The sequence below is a fragment of the Euwallacea fornicatus genome, chromosome 7 (genome assembly GCF_040115645.1).
Source record: "Euwallacea fornicatus isolate EFF26 chromosome 7, ASM4011564v1, whole genome shotgun sequence".
Lineage (NCBI taxonomy): Eukaryota > Metazoa > Arthropoda > Insecta > Coleoptera > Curculionidae > Euwallacea > Euwallacea fornicatus.
This window is the reverse complement of record NC_089547.1, coordinates 5,779,929-5,803,378: the sequence shown is the minus strand read 5'-3', so window position 1 is coordinate 5,803,378 and position 23,450 is coordinate 5,779,929. Positions and strand designations below refer to the sequence as shown.

Here is a 23,450-nt window from a genome sequence, read left to right as displayed (position 1 = left end):
TTATTTTAGTCACCCGTGGTGTTTTTCCATTGAAATAAACCCGAAAGAAGGGGCGCCCCTTTTTCCAAATGCACCCTCCTATAGCAGGCAGAGAGAAGACAAACGGAACGTAAAAGAAAAATAAGCACGTAGAGAGGGCTTGGGTTCGGGTTGCCACCGCTTCAGGACGAATTTATCTCTGTCGAGGGGCGAAAGGGGCCCCATTGTAAACCGTTCCGGCTTTCTCTTCGTGTTTGTGCATCGACTCTTATCGTCTACGGCCCGGAGAGGGCAGAAAAGGTCCTCATTATTTCTGACACACCCGAGGGTAGATTAACCGGGGTCTGGGTCTGTTGGGGTTCGTCGTTCCGTATCTGTTTTCGGTTCAGTTTTTAGCGGACTTACAACCTGAAATTGGAATACAGGATGAGAGTTTGATGTTTCATTGGAAAGAAAGTTTTTTAAATTGACGAAGGACAAAAATACTTATGAAAAGTCCCAAAGTGACGTCTGTTCACTCGTCAACGTCAATCTAGTAATATTATTTTGATTTAAAACTGACTAATTATAATATGTCTGCTTGTTGTCTGACACTCTCACATTAATAAATTTCCAAAGGGGAACTACTTTTTAAACAGTATCTACTTTTTTCTAGTTTTCAAAATTTAAACGTATATCTCGCGAATGTATAGAGCAATCGTCTCAAAGAATAGCTTAAATTAATCGACTCAGTGCACTGTATAATTCTACCCAAACCGGTTTGCAACATTTTTTTTTAGTTTCTTAGATACGTGGTTACTTCACTGCTTATTTTTTACAATTTTGAAGGTGCCGAAAATGAAGGTTGCGGCAAATGTTTTTCAAAGTACCAGAACTTTATTTGAAGTGTCCATAATCAATATAGGGCACATGTCATTTCAATATATCGAAAATCTAAGATAAAAAATTTCGAATTATTTGTTATATGCTCGAGTACAATACATATATAAATTTCGCCGCATTCTCATTGCAAAGACTAAAATTCTGCTTGTTAATGATTAACTATTCCAATTACATCGAGTGTCAATGCACATTTACCCATTTACCCCGTTAGCCTCATCGACGCTAGAACCCAGTGTTGAAGTACAAAACTACGGTACGAACCACCCACCATCTCAGCACACCAATCTAATTATGTACGCGAGTATTACATAAACGAGATCGGAATGTGCCTCGGGCAAGTCCCCGACGTAAACGGCCGGCTTTATATGGCGGAAAAAACGTTCATCGAAATCGAAATGCACTTGCACAAAGATAAAAGGTCGACGACCTTTAACCAGAGACCGACTTTACCTAATGTGAAAGACCTTGACCCAATAGACAAGTGGAGAAATGGGTCACGCGGGAGTTTTCGCGTGTACATTCGCGGGTATATCCGTCATCCGGTGGACCTTTTCAATGAGAAATATTGCGGATCCAGGTTTCGTCTTTTTTGAGTGTTCCATGCGGAAATACACCGACACAGTGCGACGACTTGAGTGGAAATAATGGTCAAAATTGAGTTATTCTTGAATTTTTGAAGGTAGAAAGGGAAAGTAATTTGAAGAAGATCGACGAGATTTTTGGATTTATTTACATTTTTTACGCACTACTCGTAGGAGCAATCATTTTAAAACTAATGGCCACACTCAGCGGAAGTATCAGTAGCACAACAGTTTTATAAGCATTTGAAATTCTTAGTATTTAACGGAATTTCCAACAGTCACGCAACATTTTGATCTATTGAACTTGGCAAATGATAGCAATCAGTATAACCAACCGTTGTGCAACTTTTGAAATTTTTGCTGAATGACACCTAACTTTTCAAATATATATATTTATGTAAATGAGAGCTGAAGATTACATTTTTGTTGCAGTTTTCAAATAGTTGTATTTCGGTTTAACCTAACATTTGAAAATCCGGTAACATTTTTTAATTTTGTTAAATATTTTTTTTAATACGTTTTACTCTATTTTTTACATTTGATAAGCACTCATGCAGAACCATGTCAAAAGTATCCGGTTTTGTCCATACATTTAGTCACCATCAAACCACTGACTTTATGCACTTTAAATACACAAGTTTCTCTCTCACTTCCTTAAAGTATGTAAATAATGCGCACTCTTTTTTTAGATCGTCGCCATGTTTGTTCCCTTGACCTAGGTCACGTTTATTTTTTCCGCCAGTTGTTGAACGATTTTATATTTAAATCGCTTTTTATTTAATTTATTGCGTCTAGCGCGAGCTTGTCGATTTCCTCCTCGTTACGTAATCGCGTGTCTCTCAAGCACGTCACCATGGGTATGGCAATAATTTTATTAATAGATCAAGTGTCGGTTGGTTAATGACAATGATCTTACGGGATCAGCTGATTTTAATTTGTTTTGGTTTAGTAATGGGAATTTCAAGTAAATAGTAAATAGTTGTGACCTATTACTCACATATATTTATTTAAAATTTATTGTTTGTGTAGAACTAGAGGATAGTTTAATGTCTCCAGGTGTGTGATACTTAGGTATCTACAAAATACCAACGTGACAATGCATAACGCCAATCGGAAGCCACTTTCGGTTAACTAACAGTATACTGCAATATGGACGCCATTTTACACTATCTTTGTCTTAATATGACACTTTGTAACGTGTCAAATAAACTCAGATATAGCTTTTTGATTCCATTTTATCGCACTTGGTACCTACGTTAGACAGTCATCTGCGGGTTGGTCTACTTTTTTCGGATCTAGGGGATAATACTACTCCCCTTTGCCGATCTGGACAGTTAGGGTATCCCGTTCGAACCTGGATTATGATTATGAATCATACTCTAACCTATAAGCTCATCAAGGACGCACTAAAAGAATGAAAGAAATAGGTAATTGCAATACTAATTTAAATATCAACGTAAAATAAATGCACCCAATAACTAAAACGGAAAACAGCGGCATTCGAATTCAAAATTAGTGCTAAATGTTCGAATAATGTTGCCGTGTTTTCCTGCGAGCTGTCTTTGATAAGCTACCACTTTTACCGCATACATGAGATAAACGTGTTTCGAGATCCGTTCAAAATCCGCTCCGATATGAGTTTTATCAGCAGCTAGCTCTCACATTAACATTTGAGTAAATATGGTTAATTCGGAAACAGTTTGCATTGGAAATGGGATGAAGGAAATAAATTAATAAAGCGGCAAAATTCTGTAGGAAGTCGTCGAAAAACGACGTACAACGAGCTTTCGTTCGCCTCCATGCGGGGACAAAAAGTAGGCCATGACAAATAACCCGCATGAAATATTTCGAAAGCGGAGCGTTTGGCAACGTCGTACGGCCACCGCGCACTTGATGGTCTTCCCTAGAAACGGGAGGCCTACTAAGTTTCGAGGCCGTCAACCCGTAAAATATCGAGCTCGCTTCGTGGAACGGCGATTTCTAATAGAGAACAGTCCGTCCGTCGAATCCCGGAGAATTACGCGGACGCAAATTGTGATTTTCTTTTGTAATTTTCGTTGCAAACGACTCAAAAACACCCTTTGGATCGAAAGTGATTTTTGACGTTCGCATGAAACTGTACCGGTGCTCGCGCAACGAACCCTGAAACACGTTATGAAACTTTACACTGGGTCTGGTAGAAACGGACTAACTATATCGCTCGTTAACTGCGTCATTCGTTAGGATTTTGATAAGGTTGCTTGATGGAGTCGTTATTTGCTGAATAATAAAGTTTTAAATTTGTATGTTGGGGCGCACGTCGCGCTATTTTGCGGCTGCCGTTTAGAATTTTAGCTGGAAATTTTCTTCATTTTTCAATTTGAAAGGACCTCGGCTTCAGCTTGGAAATACCAGTAATAACATGCTTATTTTTAAACAATCGCGATTATAAAAGTAGCACAACTTTGTTTTAATCCTTGCGAAGGAAAAAGGAAATGATATTTGGCCGCGTTCCGCAGACTAAACGATGGGGATTTCTGCTAAATGTCGCGCCGGCCTTTAAATAAATTTTAATAGAAGTTAACAACATTTTTCTTGGAAATTTTCAATATATCCCTTATTGGACTGCACAACTGTTAATTTTGCTAGATATGTGATCGTTGTTATTGAGATATCTAATAAATGGGAAGAATCAAAAAAAGGTGTCTGATAAAAGTAAAACTTAAAAGAGCTGACGATCACTCTCCACAAATGCTCTAACCAGAAAAATTGTGCATGACTCTTATGCCATTATTCGACGTTAACGAATTAACAATTTTGAAACAGCAGCAGGTGCGCAATGTAAATGCGCTGCGAAGCTATTTCGATGTTTTGGGAGATTTCCATAGACAACAGAAATTTCACTTTCAGTCTATATATATACATACATATATTACATTGTGAGAGATTAATGTTGTATGGTATACCAAATACTCAGTCTTTGGAAATCCATTTTTGAGTTACGGTCATATGCTTAGTTATTTTGCTCATACACAGATTATAAATTTCTAAAATTCGGCCTGTTATCCGGTCCCGGGAATAAGCAGTCTAGGAGACTCCATCCCGAGGATTTCATTTGCGGAAGGGCAGTATTGACCTGAATCGACTGCATCATTGTATATACATATTTTTCTCACTGGTGATGATGATTATATTGAGTTCTGTTATAATGATTCGCAAAGGATCATTCCTGATATATGTAGGTAAATTCTATATTTGATCGAGAAAAAGAAATTCTGTTAATTTTAATGCTCTTTTTGCTGAAACTGACCGATTAGTGATCGAATTGGACGACTATTGCATATATATCTACAACATTTCAAGAATGCGTATTATAATGCATTTCATCCTCCAACATGAAATGACATTCGGTGGAGAGAAAAACTTAAAATCTAATTTCCCCAAGTCATGTATTTTAATCACGTCAGGCCTACTATCAACGGACAGGCCGTTGCCCTTGAATAAAGACATACCTCATTAGTGCTAGCAACTGTTTTATTTTCCCCCACAGCACAGCCGACTCGATCGACGACTGCGTCATTCCCCCGTTGTTATTTTCGAATTTCAAGCCCCGCTCTCTTTGTGCCACGATACGATGAATAATAAACGTTTGCCTCGAAGCTGCTCGTTTTTACGTTTAGGGTACGTTAGAACGTTCCACTATATCTTATTTTTAATCACGGTTATATTTAGTTTTTTTTTGCAGATTATAGGGATAATAATTGCATGAAATGATTTTTTATAAAACGTAAAATGTGTGATTTATTAATAACGTTTTCGTCTAGGATTGTCAAAAACCAGAACCAAAATGTGACTGAAAAGCAATTTTCAAAAATATGGTCAACAAATTTGTTTCAGTGAAATGATTATTCAATTTTTGGTAGGTATATACCTAGCCGCACTAATCAGAAGTCCAGTATTAAATTCATAACTTAATATATTTTTGATAATAAACTTACTGCTGATCAAACAACGTCTTTTATTGACCAACAGCAAATCTCTCGTTGGCGCCGCCATTTGACCGTTCAATTACGGGCGGCGCTTAACAACGATTCCGCGAACAAATCAGGGTCGAACGACTCAATCAAAAGAGCATCAAATGCATCGCCTTCTCTGCGATTTGTAGCAATCGGAAAGTACGGGTGGGCTGAGGGACGGCGGGGCAAAAACAAACGTCCCACATAAACAGGAAAGCCGGTCCCACGTGGCGCGTGCCGGCGTGTACCCTCGCGGCCCCCCGGTTCCCCCTGACCACACGTACCTTCATCGTCTTTTTGTCAAGCAGGCGGCGCCGGGAGCAACAAGTGAGCTACGAACGGAATGCATTGGGGCACGCGTGCAACCCGTAAACAAGTCATAAATTTAATTCTGTCTCATTTGGGTTATGGGACTTAACAAGAATGATGCTACCAATACACCAAGGAAAAATTAGGCTTAGAAGTCAATTTTGATATGTTGTAGACAAACTATTTGCTGAGAATCTATTTAACAATAACACACACGGCACAACAGATTCGTGGATTTAAAAATCGTTCAACACACTCTTGATTTGTTGCACTTAAGTTCAAAATTTTTATATTGTGGAGAATTTCTAAACTATTTATGCAAGCAAATTTAAAACCCATTGTCGTGTCATATCTTTTAAAGATACAACAATTTTCCCTTTTTGTATTATGTGCGCTGATTCTTAAAAATTTCAGTTATTGCGTGCTTCTGAATATATACTTCATGTAAATTAGATTAAATATAAAAGAAAGGCTTTTTGGAGATATAGTTCTCTAGAAACATGGGTCTTAAATTATTTTTTCCTAACTTATTATTTCGAAGATTATAAAATTTTACAAAAAAATGACAAAATCTGAAAGGCATCAACAACGAAATGAAGCCGATTCGCAGCAAAAAATCAAATATTTATTTTTACTATATGACGACGACGCATGTAAGATTTACGAGGTAATGGTAACGTATATACGAATGTATATATGTATGTAATTTCCCCTTATTTCACTGCCGTGGGTCATGAAGTAGTGCAACAAGTTTAGAGAGTTGCACTATCAACAAAATGCGCAGGTTAAAATTTTTGCTAATTTTAAAGACATACAAGATTTGTTACTAATTTCGGATGCTATTGCGGAGGTGAAGAGATAGTATTAAAGAAAATATTTATGTCCAGAATAAAAGTTTTATATTGCATAACAGATTCGTTGTTAGTTTTACATGTCGGTTAGAACAGAGGGGAACAGAGCATCAGGCGAACGTCCCTCAAGACTTGAGTTGAACGAGCTAAGCGGAAAGTGGAAAATTCACGAGTCCAATCGATACGAACAGGACGAACTAGCGGGCAAGCAAACACCGCCAAAGCCAACTCGGGTCGTTTCTCAAGAAAACGAGTTCAAATTTTTAGAACATCTATCGATACCACCATCGCAACTCTACCAAAAAAAACCATATCATGTGTTTTTTTTACCCTCCCACCTTAGAGAATATGTACGATATGCTTAAAAAATACTTAAATTATGATTTAACAATTTAATTCTAAACAGTAAAATATGGAATAATTTGACTCTGTAACTTTAAACTCTGTAGCTTGATAGTCAGGGATGTTAGGTCGACTTTGCCATGCCATTTGCGACCGGCTGCGGGCTGTTTTAACAGGATATTGCAATCTACGGGGGGCGTGAACTAATGGTAAGCACATTGCAAAAGATGGAATTACATACAGTGGCGTAAGCACGTACATATGTACCCTTGAGGACGCCAATGAATGATTGATTAGGTTTAGATACAATAATAAGAAAAGTCTAGAGAATCCAGAAACATACACTTTGCAAGATGCTTGGAAGACGAAGCTTATTATGGAAAAAATAACATTTTATATTTTTTAGATAAGTAAGTACACGGAATTTGTGAAATTTTGGAAAATTCTATAATCTGATTTGTGGGGTAGTAAATATTCTGACGCTAAAAATTCTCAGTTAAAATAAAAAAAGTAAATTTTAAATTTGTATTAAATTTGGTATTCGCCAAACACTTCTGTAATTTGCGAGTCAACCGTACTTTAATGGTATTGCCACCTAACGACGACTTCACATATCTGGTATTTCTAAACGAACTCCTAAAAGCGACATCTGCATCTAATAAAGGTAATAAAAACATTAAAAACTCACAATGCATATTTATTTTTCTCTGCAAATATATTAAAACAAGACCTATCCATAATTTCATATAAAATAAAAAACTTAAACTTTCGAATATGAGAATGTAATTTTATTTTGCTTTTGCCAGACACTTGCTGACATCTATGCCACGCCGTCGAATTCACCATGACATACCTGACTTAGTCGATAATTTCTTTTGACACTTGTGACAATTTGGCATTAATGGCAGTTTTTTTGTGTTCCTAATGTGATTGCAGGGTATTGTAAAAAGAATAGAATTTTCCTGTTGATTAATTATTGTTTTTAACCCTAACGTAAGTACTTTTCATTACTAATTCACACTTTGCATTTTCTGTAATTTGGAGAGCTTTCATTTGATATGATAACGGTACTTTTTTGGAAAAAAATCCAATTAGAGAGGGTGACCGTGCGGCATAGGTCATAACATTTTTATGTCAAAATGTTTAAGTTATTTATCTCCTTGCACGTGAGTTTTTTTACAAAATAAATTGTTATTTCATATTCAGTCCAGTATATTTTACTCATTAAACTTTGTACAGAGATAATGGTACATAAGTATGTGAATTGTCAAAGAGTTTGGTTATTTGCAGCTACCCTTGACTGTCTAAAAATCAAATCATTATCTATTCATAGAAATATGCAAGAAAAAAATCATGTGACGCTCCACAATAACTCTCCGTAATCCCCATGAACATATTGGCAATATCATAATTTTTGAATGTCCTCATGGAATTGAGTTGCCAGAGGTTAAATGGCATCAAAGGCCAGGTGCAAACTGAAACTGAATGATGACGGATCTGGCCTACGTCTTTGAACTCCACATAATCTCATGGTTAGAATGAGGTCAAACTTACCTAGCCTAATTGTATATTTACATATAAAATGGTTGTCTATGCTTGTATTTCCTATTGATGAGATAGATTGAAATCCAAGAACTGCAGATCTGTAAGGCACTTATTAAATGAAAATTTCTTTCCTGTTTTTGTTATTTTGAAATTGCACTGCTTCCTTATCAATTTGGAATGAATAGTTTGCTGTTTTTATTGCATCTCAGTAAATAGTCAGACTTAGTCTTTCTTATAATTCTGTAAATAACAGTTCGAGACATCATATTTCAATAATAAAAAATTTAAATATATGATACTTGTGCCCAAAGGGTCTATGGTGATGTTTTGGCCATCTACAATATATTTTCTGAAAAGTGTTTGTCAGCAAGCATTTTAGAAAAATGGAAATGAGGCCAGAAAAGCAAAATGTAATATTGAACCTACATGTCCTAAAGTAATTTTTTTATGGTCACTTACATTCTATATCTCTCACTTTGTTGAGATGTACTATAACCAGTGATCAACATCTTTAAATGTTGAGAGAGGTGAGACAAAGTTGAATGATTTTTCAAAAGTGTTAATTCTTTCTTTGTTTTCCTGACTCTTGCTTTCCTTTTCAATAAAGGAATATTAAACAATGCAAATATTCCCTTGTCGGCTAGGAAACTTATTGAACATGTGATAAAATATTTTCAGGGTTCAAGTGTTCCTAAAATATATATTGCACTGTACAATATTTCGGTGGTAATGTAAAATTACAGGAATTGTGAAATAAAGAAGGAATCGTCTCTGACACCATATTTAAATGGATAATTATATTTTTTTGTTTAGGAGTCGTATATTAAAGGTGCATCTAACAGATTTTCTTTCTTTTTCTGAACATGAAGAAGCTGCTCAATGGCTATTTATTAGCAGATTTGATAGTAAAAAAATGTTTTTTTGTCAAGGCTGAGATATTTAGCTTTATTGTGATGAAAAAGCTACAGCGACCTGTATTACCATAACAAAAATAGATTTCCTTTAACATCAGTAAAGTTGTGCCAAAAGATTGCTTTTTCATTTTGAAGCCAAGTTTAAATTTAGCCTTTGCTTTTGGAAGGAAATATTATCTTGGCATTTTTATTGTATGGTTTTTCTTATTTTATCAATGCCTCCATGTAAATTCTTTAGAAATATAATGACCCAGGAATGAATTTAAATTTATTGGTAATTTTACACGTATTTAGTGCCTTATGTTGTGTTTTAACATATTTTTACCTACAGTTTGAATATTATTTTTCCAGTGTTGCTGGAGTAGAGCTATGCACAATATAAACCCAGAAGGCCAATATATGAACCCAACTGCGGGTCGGAATCCGGAGAAAGTCTGCATTTTAGACGCTGGCGCCCAATATGGAAAGGTAGGTGTTAGGTTATGCTTGTTTACCTAGTGAGACTTTGAATGGAGGAATAAGAAGGCAATGGTGGTTTTTGTGTGACTCCATTGTCGATACAATCCTCCAAAAGAAAATATTTCTGGAACAACTGGATTTTGTTAAGATTATAGATCTTTAGCTACACCTGAAATTACATTACAATGTTCACTTATACGGGGTATTTCCTAATCATACAACACAACTTTAATGAGATATTTCTTGGGTCTAAATATACATAGCAGCAACGGTCCCTATGCATTGTACAGCAGAAATGTGAGTCAATGTCATACGTGATTTTGCTCCATTGTTGTCTTTCAAAAACATTAAGCAAATTTATCTTTCACGTCTTGTACTTCCAAAATCATAAACTATTAAATTAAGACAAGGTAGAGTTCCCTATAGACCATTTAGAAACACCCTGTATGTAGCAAAATGTGAAATACTAATGTTTTGGCCTCTTGTAGTTAGAAAAGCATGACAAACCTGAATTTTGCAAAACATACATTGTGTTGTTTCCCATTAGGTTATCGACAGAAAAGTTAGAGAAATAAACGTCGAAGCAGACATTTTACCTTTGGATACTCCAGCATTTAACATCAAAGAGGCCTCATATAAAGCGATTATTATATCTGGAGGCCCCAGTTCCGTCTACGCTGAAGATGCACCTCGTTACGATGCCGATATTTTTCGAATAGGAATTCCGGTTTTGGGTCCGTTTTTAGAGTTCCTCAAATGTTTTAGTTGCAAATTCACCTCTATCTTTCAGGTATTTGTTATGGAATGCAGATGATGAACAAAGAGTTCGGCGGCACGGTAATGAGAAAAGAAAGTAGAGAAGACGGTCAATTTACTATAGAAATTAACACAAAATGTTTGTTATTTAAGTGAGTCTTTGATTTATTTATGATGAGTTTATAAGTGTGGACTTTTTTAGAGGATTAGATAAAAACCAGGAGGTTCTTCTGACTCATGGCGATTCCATAGATAAAGTAGCGGAAAGCTTCAAGCCTATAGCACAATCCCAAGCTTTTATAGCGGGAATTTGCAATGAAAAGTTGAATTTGTTCGGAGTTCAATTTCACCCAGAGGTGCCGCAATTTTAAAGTTATATTCTCTGAAATTACATTGTTGCTTACAGGTGGATTTAACTCTTAACGGTAAAGTGATGCTAAGAAATTTTTTGTTCGACATTTGCGGGCTGACAGGGAATTTTACCATTCAAGGGAGGGAGGAACAGTGTCTTAAGTATATCAAAGACACCGTAGGCAATAATAAGGTTAGTTTTGTGGGAATTTAATTATAAATGTTACGATTAGAATATTTGTAAGCATAATATCGTGTTTCAGGTTCTTCTATTGGTTAGCGGTGGTGTAGACAGCACAGTATGCGCAGCTCTATTTCACAAAGCATTGAGAGCCGATCAAGTAATTGCCATTCACATCGATAATGGGTTTATGCGGAAAAATGAAAGTTCGAAAGTGCATGATTCATTGCAGAAGATTGGTCTCAATTTGAGGGTGATCAAAGCAGCTTCAACGTTTTCCGAAGGTAGCACCGTGGTTCCTATAGATAAAGAAGGTATGGAATAGGTTTGTTTCCGTAAATCATATTTTGGAAGGGTAGAACGATGGCCAGAGACACTACATGCGCCACTAAACCTACATTTCCTAAAGCAATTTTTCTTGATCATTTACAGTACTATGTTTCTTGTTTTGTTGCGATGTAGCACATGCAGTGACCAACATTTTTAAAGGGTGTGGCGTACTTTGTAAATTTACGCTTGTTAAAAGATTAGGAGGTCAGATGAGATATATATCCTTTCATATTCACATTTCTAACGGAGCAATGTGGTTTTGTGTAGTTTAAAATCACGATTTTCTGATCTTTTTTCGAAACGTAAAAGTGTTTTGTGCAAAATTTTTTTAGGTAATACCAGAACACGAGACACAAAAATGCTGTGTCACACGTCAAACCCTGAAGAAAAAAGGAAAATCATTGGCGACATTTTCGTTAAAATGTCTGACGACATTATCGCGGACTTAAAGTTGAATCCCGAAGAAGTCTTGTTGGGTCAAGGGACTTTAAGGTAGAGTTAATTAAAACTATGTTCTCCCTTTAGGCTAATAGTGGTAATTTCAGGCCAGACTTAATAGAATCAGCGTCGTCAATCGCCTCTGGCAGAGCGGACACGATCAAGACGCATCACAATGATTCGGGTTTAATTAGGAAATTAAGGGAAGAGGGCCGAGTGGTCGAACCTTTGAGAGACTTTCATAAGGATGAAGTAATTATTGATTTTTAATTATTACAATATATATCGACTGTACATAATTCACTTTTGTAGGTTAGAGCTATAGGGAGAGATCTTGAGTTGCCGCAAGACCTAGTGATGAGGCATCCATTTCCCGGTCCCGGTTTGGCCATTCGAGTGCTGTGTGCCGAAGAACCTTATATGGAGCGAGATTTTTCCGAGACGCAAGTTTTGGTCAAAATCCTAGTCGAATTTGATCAAATGCTGCAAAAGAAACATGCACTGCTCAACAGAGTTGAAGCCGTCACGACTGATGAAGAACGGTAAGGTAAAAATTTTCAGAAATTTTCGATTTTAATTGTGTATTACGTGTAAATAGTGAGAGTTCTAAGAAGTTTATTAGGCTCGAGTGCAAATGCGCGCGTGTAGAACACGACTAGTATGCATTCGTTCAAATACTTAATATAATTTTTAAATTTAGTTTTTCCGGTTTTTTTAGGCTGGCTCTTAGACGGATATCGTCGAAACAACGTTTAGCCGCTACTCTGTTGCCTATCCGTACGGTAGGCGTGCAGGGAGACAAGCGCACTTATTCGTATGCTGTTGGCGTTTCCAGTGAACGGGAGCCCGATTGGTCGGATGTAACATTCCTGGCGCGTTTAATGCCGCGCGTGTGTCGCAACGTTAATCGGGTCTGCTACGTGTTCGGGGGCGTGGTTAAGGAGCCGGTGCCCGACGTTACGCCCACTTATCTGACCAGTAACGTGCTGTCGACGTTGAGACAATGCGATGACGTGGCCATGACCGTGAGTTGATACTTTTAGATTTTTGCTGGGAATTAAAAAAAAATGTGATTAACCTCGAACCGAAGATCTGAATGAAAATTGATTTTTAGGTGTTACAAAGTTCAGGACATATGGCTTCAGTGAGTCAGATGGCTGTGATCTTAATCCCTCTGCATTTCGACCGCGATCAAGCACTGCGGATACCATCGTGCCAGCGATCCGTGGTAATAAGGCCGTTTTGCACGCAAGATTTTATGACCGGCACGGCGGCCATTCCAGGCAAGGAATTACCCATCGAAGTACGTGCTCAGTTTTTACTTTTTTCCTGAATAATAAATAAAATATATCCCGTTGTTTTAGGTTGTACAAAAGATGGTACAAGAAGTAGAAAAAGTACCGGGCATCTCTCGAGTTCTCTACGACTTAACTTCAAAACCGCCGGGAACGACTGAGTGGGAATGATCCATAATAGTTTTTGTCTGCAGTAACTTTTACTTGTTTTAAAATTAAAGTATCAACTAAGACTCACACAACTGTTCCGCTAATAAGGGAGGCTTTGCGAGTTTCGGCTGATTTTTATTGCCGTTAAGAATAGTCAAAAAATAAAATAGGCATCGTATTATTTGCAATCGAGGGTCTATTATTCGTTGAAGGGAAAATTCAGCTGAGGTACACGTAAGTAAGAGTTTTTTCCATAATTTATATATATGTTAAAATGTAATGCAATCTGTAAAAGTTCGGTTTTTGAGCCCTTAGCTGGATTGGCCCAATGCAAGAAATGGGAGTATAATTCTGTACGTAATTGATAATTATTGGTCGCTTCGGATTGATTGTTTATATATTTTGTTACTTTCAAAGGTTTCCAATGCACGTTTACAAGGAATCGTTTAATTGTTTTCATTCTATTATCTAGCATTACTTGAGCCAAATCCCAGATCTCTTCACAATTGTTGTTATTGCGTACTTTCAGTTTACTATAATAATTATTAAATTGTTTTGTTTGTAAAATTGTTTTTGTTCATTTTCATTGTTCATTGTAACCATTTAAGATAATTGGCATTGGCTAAAATTCTGGTTTCATTGTTAATTTTGTTTTGATTTTTATACTTGTCATTAATCATTAATCATGAGGCATAGAAAAACGATTGCTGTACTCTATTTGTTTCAATGTTATCAATTTTGTTTAATATAGCAAGAAATTATTTGGGTTTGTTTTATTTTTGATAGTTTACTTGCCTAACCAATCTAATTCTGAAAATCTCAGACAACTATTTTTTTTTTATTGATGGCTTACTAGGTATTTTAGAAAGACGAAATTTAGATAATTTTTTTTTAAACAGTGTAAAATAAAAGTTAGGGAATGACATCAGGAATAAGAAACGGTTTTCCGACAAGTCGTTTTTGAGATATGACAAACTTACTGTTTTGAATGTTTAGCAATTAAATACTTCAATTTTTTCTATATTTTATTTGCTGCGTAGCTCTGCTGTAGCCTGTCGGCATATTAAATTGATCTTATCTTCTTTGCATGGCTGAAGAACATTTTTATTAAAATGCAAAATAAGGACATTTATATCATTTCCTGATTTTGAGACTTAATAAACTTATCTTAATATACATAATATACAGTACGTTAAAAAATACCAAGCATATAATACTATAAATAGTGAAAAATCGCTTTGAGTATCAACGGCTTTTGGGCATAAACTGATTAAATAAAAACTAATTTTCCCAAACTCAAAATCACATCTTAACGCAACTTTTCATTTGTAGCAAGGTGTAATACAAGTCATAGGCCTTAAAGCTTGATCAACATACTCGTTATCTGTAGGTCTGTTAGTCAATTCCACCTGGTTTTTTTTTCGATTGCAAAGTTTGCTTAAACAAAACACACGAGCTTCTTTAGGAACTCTAGGGTAAGTATTTCCATTTACCTATTTGGATCCGAGTTTTCCTCATCACCATTCGCATGCATATCGCTTAAAAATATGATTTGGCACGTTTCCTCTTTCCCATTAAACTCGGCTAGAGTGCCGTTATATACCAACAAGTCATCGAGTAAAATCTAAATTAAAAAGATCTCTGGCAACAAGATTTTTAACTCAACTCAATCGTTACCCCGAAGTCTTTGATTCCCCTGGAGGAAGTCTTTGAGTAATTCCATAATTTGACGAAGGAGATGGTCACAGGAACATCCATCACCACATAAACTCTATTCAAGTGTTTGGGGATCCTGGGAGCTAGCCAAGAGTGACAGCCAGAATTGCACTCGTTCACATCATCTATAAGTTTGTCCGGAGTTCTGGTGTCCCCCCCGGAGTTGGGGAGTACATTTATGCTCTCCGGATACGCGCAGATGTCTGAAAAAACAATTAAAATTCTAGAATATCTTGTGATTAAGACTTACTTTGCTCCTCAAGCAAGATTTTTTCTCCATCGGAGTCATATAATTGCAGACCATTGAGACCACAATAGTACTGATCCCCCCAAGTGGAGTAGATCACGATTTCCATTACAAAACCAAAGACGTAGCCTATGAATGCTGGAGGAGTGTGAAGCTTTTTAATTCGTGATGTTTCTTCAAAAAATCTGTAATATGTAAATTAGAGGTGACACGAATCTGTATGAAGATACATAAACCTAATATCCTGCACAAAATCGTAATAAGTATTCCCGGGAGCTCGTCTTAGTAAAAAATAGTCAGTTTGCAGAACCGGGTTTAGCACTACCTCATTATCTAAAAATATTTTCAGAATTTTCACCCCGGCGTAGCTGAGCTCCAAATTCTCGTTGTAGTTCCATATTCGTAGTCCTACATGAAATCCACGTTGTTGTCATAAGAATGTTAATATGGAAATATTTTACCAGAAATGAACATAAAATCATCGAAATTAATTGAAACCACCACTTTATCCTTTTGTAAAGGGACGCACCACATATCTTTCGTTTTCATGGTTATATTTTCACCGTTGATTAATACTTCTAAATGTTTTGCGTTGGTGTTACTCGTCAAATTGCGCTTCTCGACACTAAAAACCAATTAAGTTCCAAAAAGGTATACAAGGCGTCCCAGAAATATGTAGGCAATCTACCAAATCCTTATAAAATTCATTCTAATAATGTTACAAATTCCTATACTTTTTTATCCTTTAGATTTCCTCTGATGAGATAAAAATGCCTTAAACGGCACAGCCTATAATTGGTTTTTCTTGAAACACCGCTGAATTTTAAAGAAAAAACTCTATCAAAGTTCATTACCCTATTTGAATATTTTATTGGACGAATGAAATACAGAAGAGTTTTCAACTGCAGTTCGTTTAAGTGCGAAATGGTGATAGCTTATTTCTATTCATCAACTTTTGTTCCATAGTAATTGAGCACAGGATTGCATTAAGGGTAATAAGTTACCTCAACACGTTGTCAGTGCCTTCAATGATTTCTAACTCAGTCAACCCTATTGCCCACGGATTTCCCCAATTTTCTACAAACACTAAATCCATTGTTTTGGCACCTAAAAGAATTTGTTCGGGCGATTCTCCGGGATCCTGTAATTTCGCTTTTGGAGTTTTCGTTGTGCGGGAAACTCCTGTTACCGGACGAGTCTGTTTTCGAGTAAAAAAAAAAACAATTTTTTTTTCTTTTTTCAGAGTTGTATTGGACTCACCTCTGACTCCAAAATTACCGTGGGAGGTCTCTCCTCGTCAGCCAAAGGGCTTGAAGGCTGTGATTTTAGCGAGGCAAACGATAAATCGTTGAGAGAGACCTTTTCTAGAATTGTGTCGTCGGTAGTGAAAAGAATGGTCTAAAAAATGGGAAAGGACATTCTTATTACTAAAAATAATCTATTTCTCACATCTCCAAAATGTTGAATTCCTCCTTGAATAGTTCCTCCAGCCTTAGCAATCTCTCCTTTAAAAATTATGTTATTGTCCACGCACATGATGATGTCTTTGGCTCCTCGATACGAATGAATTCGAGATTTATTGTAGTTCTAAAACCTCTTTATTAGGTCGCGAACGACTAAAAGAGACGTTTAAATAGAAGAATACCCAAATTCTGATCATGGCAAATGTAATTGTTTCAAGAAATTCAATCGTAATAACATGATTTCTGCCTCGATAGAATGGGGCTAACCAAATGTGCAAATCGTCTTTGGTTCTGTTGATTCCATCTAAAAGATTTGACACAACCCTTGGGTCGTTTTGGCACTCTGGCAGCACATTGACGTCAGGAGGTACTGCGGAAATCTGTTTTTTTTTGTTAGTGCTGCATGATTTTTTTAGCGTTAAAATTACCCGTTTTATTTTGGTGAGTTCGCCGTTGTCAGTGAATATTTCTATCCCATTAAGCCCTACATAGTATTTGTCTCCCCAAGTAGTCAGAATATTAATAGTCAATACCTAAAATAAATTTATAAGGAGCGAAAGAGTAGGTTCAAGGGTTTCACCTGTCCCTTAGGTAGTTCAGGTATTATAAATTCATCATAATTATTCATAGCCTTTCCCTTCAAAAAATCAGGACTTCCCTCCCTAAAGAAGTTCTGATCTTGAGGGTGACTTGTTCTTTTCCCATTTAAATTACCATTAATTGTCTCTTTTTTGGAGGTCCTAATTATTGACTGAGCAGCTTTGATATCTATAAAAAAAATTAGAGTCAATAAGTCGATGAAAACATAAACAAGTCTACCAGAGTCTGTAATGCGTTCATTCTCAAACAACAATTCATTGATCATCATGTCTCTCAACATATTCTCCTCGGCTAAACGTTGCTTATAATCGCTGACTCGTTTTTCGAAGATGCTAATGCTTGACCTACAAATGATCACCGTCACCAGTAAATCCACATTCAAAGAACTCAATAACCTTCTAGAATCTTTCGTTTCCCTTCCGCTGTCTTTTAAACTTATGCTTTCAGAAGAACCTCTCAAACTATCCCCAAAAACTGTCTCTGATGATCTTGATTTCAAGATTCCCAGTGGCTCATCTCTGCTCTGTTTTCTTCTGCCTTTTGCAGTATGCTTCTCCGCTGCTTTGCGAATACTGCCATATTGGTACAATGGCAGGGAATTAGACATTTCACTTTTGCTTCGCTGCGAAGTGTTTGGAGACGAAGGACAAATATTCCAAAAATCGCCTAAAACAAGCTCTTTTGTGTGTGTGTCCACTATAAGGAATCACATAAAATGTAGCTTATTGAAATCTCACAAAATTCTAGACGCCTCCCTTACCGGAAATTAGGTCATTGGAGGTGGACAATCCGGAATCACAATTTTTCATCATTTTTTCCATATACGAAGGCAGTCTGCCTTTATGCGACTGATTGAACTGAGTAAGACTCTTCCAAGACTGCTCTAAGTCAGCGTCCATTTTGTGTATTGACTTCAACTGCAGCTTATTATTCAACTTTGGCACGACATATCCAGATTCCACCGATGAATATTCCGAGCATTTTTCGTGGAAGAAATCTATTGAAATTGGGTGTTCAATGTTCTCTCTTCCGTGTTTAGCTGACCTGCTACGGATACGGCGACGTAAATTATAATTAATACATTTATAGCGCAGATCTATACCTTTTTGATTCTCCATTTTTGCCTTCCAAACATGGGATTACATTGGGAACACATGAATTGTTAAAGTTCAAACCAAGGGGCACTTGTTCGTTGCTAGACTCGCTGTTTGGTGCCCGTGACAAATTCTCGAAATACTCCTTAGAAATGGTGCTAAATATTCATTTTAATATTAAGAAATTTTTCTAAAATCGAGTTCATTAGTACCTAGAAATCTCCTTAAGCCACTTTGGTACGTTTCCCTCAGTAATCGGACGATGAATGTTTCGGACAGAATTTTCAACTGTTTCTAAATGGTTCGAGACGCTTTTGCACTTGTTTTCGTCTATTTTTCGATTCATTTTGCATCACTTTTTCCGGGAAATTTTTTAAATTTGATATGATTACCTGGAGCTAAGTTTGTTACAATTAATCGTATACGGCGGTTGACTGTTTTCATTGCCTGTGCTAACTATGAAGGTGGTGGTCTTGGCAACGGGTATCGAATTGAGTTATCGTCGTGTTGTGTAGATTTTATACAGGGGCAATTCGTAACATTAGGATAACTGAGGGACAGCTTTACTAGGAACTTACCTGTGCAAAAATGTTACTAGAAAATAAACGCATTTACATTTTCACCGTAATTTTCTTATCTCATTGTCCAAGTATGAGATCCTACTATTGTTGCTGATTGACGGGTAGTTACCGCGGGTCGAATCCAGACAGTTTAAAAATAGTTTAAATTCGATTGAAGAGTCATTTTTCTATGAAATTAGGCCGTTTGGATTAGATAATAGGGATGTATTGTTGTACGGGTGACCTCCGTATATGTTAGAACGAGTCTGCTAATATTTAATAAGGTCGTATTATTAAATCGATATAAACCAGTGTTTTACCGAGATCTTTTTCGGTGAAGCTCCTTAAAAGGAAATATCTGAATGCAGGTTAACAATAAGAAAACCGACAAAAGTTTATCGTTTTCTATGGAAGCAATTATGGATTGAAACCTTAGACATTTTGTAAATTATTATAGTGCGCGATGCATGCACTTTAATGTGTATAATATATTAAACTCGCAGTATTATTATGCATATACAGAAAAAAAAAGAAATTTGAAACCTCGTTGCGGTAGATGGAGTTGTAGAAATGAGCGGTGCAGCCGAGATAAGATGCTTTTCCTATACGGGAAAAAATTCGATTTCCTGCAGTAAAGATGTGATAGTGTAAATGCATAGTTAATTCCCATTTTGCCTATTATTACATTTTAAAATTATGATGGCAAATCTTGAGAGTATATTTGATGAAAATAACACAAGATTAAAAAGATGTAATATGAGATATATTCTTAATTTAATTTATTTAAATATATTTATTATTTAACAAGTTATAATAACAAAGATCTAAAATAAATATGAAATTTAAAGAAATAATCTTATTCCCAAATAATCACATTTTCTTTTTCAATCAATTTTATTTATTTCAAGCGCGCAATATCACGAAAACGAGATACTTCGCAAAAAATCTAAACTAATACCCTTCGAATCCAGGCATAGGAAATTTTTTACTGAACTCCTCCACTTTCTTCTTCAATGCTTGTACTTTTTCCACGAAATCCTTTTCGTGAACTTCTTTTTTGAAATCTACCAATTTCGGCCCGATATTCTTGGCAATTTCTATACCAAGTTTCAAAGCCTCATCGATGAAATTTACAACTTGATCAATGTCTTTCTCTATCAGTCCTCTTGTGGTCAGGGCAGGCGTTCCTACATTTTGATGTAAAAATCGAGTACTACAAAGTTAATCGTAAATAAGTACCTAATCGAATCCCTGAAGGATTTAAGGCGCTTTTATCGCCAGGAACTGTGTTTTTGTTACAAGCTATGGAGATTTCTTCCAAGATATATTCAGCTTTTGCACCGGAAATTCCAGACGATCTTAGGTCGAGTAAAAGTACATGTACGTCCGTTCCACCAGTCACTACTTTGTAACCCTAAATTGTATAAGTCAAAATATATATATATTTTTTCTATTAAAATACTTTTGACTGTAATCCATCGCTAAGTCTTTGCGCATTTTTGATTATTTGTTTCGCATATTCCACGAATTCTGGTGTAGCTGCTTGTTTAAAGGTTGTAGCAATAGCTGCTATTGCATTTTCATGAGGTCCACCTAGAACGAAAGGTAACCCATTTTGATTATTGCAAATTAGGAAATATTTATTTAGACTTAATAAACTTGTGAAGGAATCCTCGACTCTTAAAAATTCAAACAAACCTAAACATAACAGAAAATTACCTTGTAAACCTGGAAATACAGCCTGATTGATTTTGCCCTCAAAATCGTAAGGCACTTTATCTCCCTTGGCATTTAGGCGACTCCCTCTGCGGTAAAAGATCACCCCCGCCCTAGGTCCTCTTAAACTCTTGTGAGTTGTTGTGGTCACTATATCACTATACTCAAAAGGACTAGGAGTAACCCCTTAATCATAAAAAATTTCAAAAGTGCTCCTTAACGGAAATAATGAATACACACCTGCTGCTACAAGCCCTGAAATATGGGCCATATCTGACATTAGTAATGCTCCTACGTCGTCGCAGATTTCCCTAAATTTTTTATAGTCCAAACACCGGGAGTAACAACTAACTCCTGCTATGATCAGCTTGGGTTTGAAAAGACGCGCAGTTGTGAGCAATGCTTCATAATCTATAAGACCAGTGTCTGGATGCACCTGCATTTGCGTAGTTTTAAAGTATAAATGTTGGAATTTACTTCGTGTCTTACCTTATATGGCATAGACTCAAAGAAGATCGAAGTGGCCGATATTTTTTTATTAGGGGTGAAAAAACCATGTGTCAAGTGCCCACCATCCGGCAGGTCTAGTCCCATGATTCTGCCATGAGGCTCAACCAGAGCTAAACAAAATTTTAAAATGCATGTCTATGCACGTGCATAGAGAGGATTCAGAATAATAAGACTACCTGTGTATACAGCAAAGTTACCAGGGGAGCCTGAATAAGGTTGTACATTAACTCCCCAGTTTTCAGAATTTAATCTGTAGGCTTCTAATGCGCGTTTTTGCGCCAAAAGCTCTACTTTATCAACAAATTGAGTTCCACCATAATACCTAAATCAAAGAATTTGTGAGCAATTTGTTCCCACAGACAGAATAAATGTATTAAACAATGCTTATGTGATGGCATTCATTTTACTTAGTTTGTCACTGTCAAACCCTACAAGTATCAAATTAATATTTATATAGACTTCATCCAAATAGTTCATAGCGATAGCAATTTGACACTCATAGATTCTCTTGATGTCATACTAAGTTAAATAAGTGGGTGTAATGTCTAGAACAGCATTATCAACACATATGCAAATGCAATTTCCGACGTAAAAACAACTTCATATCTTTAAAAAATTATACAACAAAATATGAACTACCATACAACAATTCACAGCATTTTGAAATAAAAAAGAAATGAACAACAAATTTATATGGTAAAAGACAGGAAACCTACAGTAAAAAACAAACTAGGCTAGTAATTGAGGAGCTTTATACACGGAATTTAAAGGAAGGGTAAAAAATTGATGATTCAAATACCTTGCTCCTGGATATCCTTCAGCATACTTATTTGTCAAACAGGAACTGAGACAATTCAATACTGCCAATGAGGTAAAATTTTCAGAGGCAATCATTTCGAGACCTTTCAGTTGCCGCTGTTTCTCACACTTGATCAACTCAAAAAGTTCCAAGTCACTCTCCCATATTGGTTGCTGTAGGAGTTGGCTGCTCATTCTCGTTGCTTGATGAAATACCGTTTTCTGAGCCTGAAAATTGCATTAACCATGTTGCAACTTTCTTACTGATTACTAGACACTGACTTGAATGTAGTATGGAGAAGATTGTGAGATCCTAGTGGTGCAAAATAACCAATATTGTGAGTTTTTTATATAAATACATAAATTGAGCCTTGCAGGTAAAGCCCAAAAAGCTTTCATGTTCTGAATTTCATATAAGAAAAATCAAAACTTCTGTGGAAATAGGGGCTATAAAATATAATATGGCAACAAAAATTGAGGTTAATTTGAGTTGTTGAGTTGAACTGAACCTACGTTGAATCAACCTATCGGAGACACCTTTGCTGCAAGTTTTGATTATCGAAAACTGTCTTATTTCACTAAACCAAACACTCTTCTTCAGGTTCAATGCAAGTAAAAGAAAAATAAATGTTCCTTTTCCATTTATAATAAGAAAACAAACCGTGTTTTTCGAAGCTGATAACCTTTCTTAAGTAACGTATAGGTCAGATTGAAATAATCAATTACCCAATAGTGTATTGCTCAAAAAGGAAATAACAAGTGTTGTAACCGTACTAGATATTACAAATCTCGTTTTAGAAGGTGCGGTTTTTTTACTTAAAATAAAAAACAATTATTAGAATTCCTTACCCCTTCTATCAACAGGTGGAAACCAGTTAAAGCGCGGGAAAACATGGCAATTTTGAATTTTTAAAGCTAAATAAGTCAAAAGCAGGTAAAATGATGTAAGCCAGAGAAGTTAAATGTTAAAAACTGTTTTGTCTATAAGTTTATAATATGTAAGGTTTGTGCAAGCGGGATCATTACTGATATCTGAGTTTTTATCGGGATTCAAATGACCTTTTAATTATAAATTAATACACACAAGCAGGGGGTCTTCAATATTTTCGTAAATAAACTAATAAAGGCAATCGCTATGAGGTATTTTTCATACAAATTACCAATCGAAAAGAATAACAGTAAAGACAAAGATTTAAATATGTGCTCTTGTCCAATTTTTTTGTAAATTCTAACGCACCATATCAAATACATGCTGTACTGAACCGATTAACATGTCATGCATTTCGATCTTTTTCGCTCTTACATGTCCAGTATCATATTCAATATTCCGGACATACATGAAGCTCGACCTGCGCTGTAACGGGTAGGCCATATGGCAATATGACAAT

The 23,450-nt window shown here is 36.1% G+C and overlaps 3 protein-coding genes and 1 long non-coding RNA gene across 11 annotated transcripts; 1 reads left to right on the top strand and 3 right to left on the bottom strand.

Annotated features, from left to right (window-relative positions):
• The first annotated feature begins 7,808 nt into the window (after nucleotides 1-7,808).
• Nucleotides 7,809-14,121, top strand: bur (GMP synthase burgundy). Of its 3 annotated transcripts, none has more exons than XM_066283666.1 (13): nucleotides 7,809-7,932; nucleotides 9,750-9,866; nucleotides 10,405-10,591; nucleotides 10,648-10,765; nucleotides 10,816-10,969; nucleotides 11,020-11,157; nucleotides 11,228-11,459; nucleotides 11,808-11,967; nucleotides 12,021-12,165; nucleotides 12,226-12,455; nucleotides 12,632-12,938; nucleotides 13,028-13,216; nucleotides 13,278-14,121. In XM_066283666.1, exons 2-13 carry the CDS (start codon nucleotides 9,768-9,770, stop codon nucleotides 13,377-13,379), a joined length of 2,061 nt encoding a protein of 686 aa, XP_066139763.1. In that variant the 5' UTR covers nucleotides 7,809-7,932; nucleotides 9,750-9,767; the 3' UTR covers nucleotides 13,380-14,121. The 3 variants fall into 3 exon arrangements, with proteins under 3 accessions (XP_066139763.1, XP_066139762.1, XP_066139764.1); XM_066283665.1 differs by lacking the exon at nucleotides 7,809-7,932 and adding an exon at nucleotides 9,527-9,672; XM_066283667.1 differs by lacking the exon at nucleotides 7,809-7,932 and adding an exon at nucleotides 9,538-9,672 and having other exon boundaries at nucleotides 9,730-9,866.
• Nucleotides 7,848-9,251, bottom strand: LOC136339987 (uncharacterized). Its single transcript, XR_010732234.1, has 3 exons — nucleotides 8,944-9,251; nucleotides 8,494-8,582; nucleotides 7,848-8,420 (listed from the first exon to the last, which is right to left on the bottom strand). It is a non-coding gene; the product is annotated as an uncharacterized lncRNA (long non-coding RNA).
• A 254-nt stretch (nucleotides 14,122-14,375) lies between the features above and the next one.
• On the bottom strand, nucleotides 14,376-18,948 carry LOC136339971 (protein KATNIP homolog). 2 transcript variants are annotated; one of them, XM_066283636.1, is made up of 17 exons: nucleotides 18,691-18,948; nucleotides 18,487-18,636; nucleotides 18,145-18,431; nucleotides 17,780-18,080; nucleotides 17,604-17,728; nucleotides 17,365-17,552; nucleotides 17,213-17,317; nucleotides 16,967-17,164; nucleotides 16,771-16,908; nucleotides 16,582-16,719; nucleotides 16,326-16,519; nucleotides 15,783-15,946; nucleotides 15,558-15,729; nucleotides 15,325-15,506; nucleotides 15,036-15,277; nucleotides 14,852-14,982; nucleotides 14,376-14,795 (listed from the first exon to the last, which is right to left on the bottom strand). In XM_066283636.1, the coding sequence occupies exons 1-17, from the start codon at nucleotides 18,822-18,824 to the stop codon at nucleotides 14,681-14,683; spliced, it is 2,964 nt and encodes a 987-aa protein (XP_066139733.1). In that variant the 5' UTR covers nucleotides 18,825-18,948; the 3' UTR covers nucleotides 14,376-14,680. The 2 variants fall into 2 exon arrangements, with proteins under 2 accessions (XP_066139733.1, XP_066139732.1); XM_066283635.1 differs by having other exon boundaries at nucleotides 16,967-17,317.
• Nucleotides 18,949-19,783: 835 nt separating this feature from the next.
• Shmt (serine hydroxymethyl transferase) lies at nucleotides 19,784-23,277 on the bottom strand. Of its 5 annotated transcripts, none has more exons than XM_066283649.1 (9): nucleotides 22,912-23,277; nucleotides 22,064-22,290; nucleotides 21,441-21,586; nucleotides 21,244-21,374; nucleotides 20,995-21,190; nucleotides 20,758-20,940; nucleotides 20,501-20,631; nucleotides 20,278-20,452; nucleotides 19,784-20,225 (listed from the first exon to the last, which is right to left on the bottom strand). In XM_066283649.1, exons 1-9 carry the CDS (start codon nucleotides 22,954-22,956, stop codon nucleotides 19,990-19,992), a joined length of 1,470 nt encoding a protein of 489 aa, XP_066139746.1. In that variant the 5' UTR covers nucleotides 22,957-23,277; the 3' UTR covers nucleotides 19,784-19,989. The 5 variants fall into 5 exon arrangements, with proteins under 5 accessions (XP_066139746.1, XP_066139748.1, XP_066139747.1 ...); XM_066283651.1 differs by lacking the exon at nucleotides 22,912-23,277 and adding an exon at nucleotides 22,789-22,905; XM_066283650.1 differs by lacking the exon at nucleotides 22,912-23,277 and adding an exon at nucleotides 22,576-22,717.
• Nucleotides 23,278-23,450: the final 173 nt, after the last annotated feature.

Coding starts and splice junctions, on each gene's coding strand:
- bur (XM_066283665.1), top strand. Junction 10,766..10,815: donor ACAAAATGTTTGTTATTTAA/GTGAGTCTTTGA, acceptor GGACTTTTTTAG/AGGATTAGATAAAAACCAGG. Junction 11,158..11,227: donor ACACCGTAGGCAATAATAAG/GTTAGTTTTGTG, acceptor ATCGTGTTTCAG/GTTCTTCTATTGGTTAGCGG.
- LOC136339971 (XM_066283635.1), bottom strand. CDS start 18,824: ATGAATCGAAAAATAGACGAAAACAAGTGCAAAAGCGTCTCGAACCAT. Junction 17,729..17,779: donor GAAACGAAAGATTCTAGAAG/GTTATTGAGTTC, acceptor GATCATTTGTAG/GTCAAGCATTAGCATCTTCG. Junction 14,796..14,851: donor GAAAACTCGGATCCAAATAG/GTAAATGGAAAT, acceptor GTTTTGTTTAAG/CAAACTTTGCAATCGAAAAA.
- Shmt (XM_066283648.1), bottom strand. CDS start 22,461: ATGAAAGCTTTTTGGGCTTTACCTGCAAGGCTCAATTTATGTATTTAT. Junction 21,375..21,440: donor TAACTTTGCTGTATACACAG/GTAGTCTTATTA, acceptor AATTTTGTTTAG/CTCTGGTTGAGCCTCATGGC. Junction 21,191..21,243: donor TTGAGTCTATGCCATATAAG/GTAAGACACGAA, acceptor ACGCAAATGCAG/GTGCATCCAGACACTGGTCT.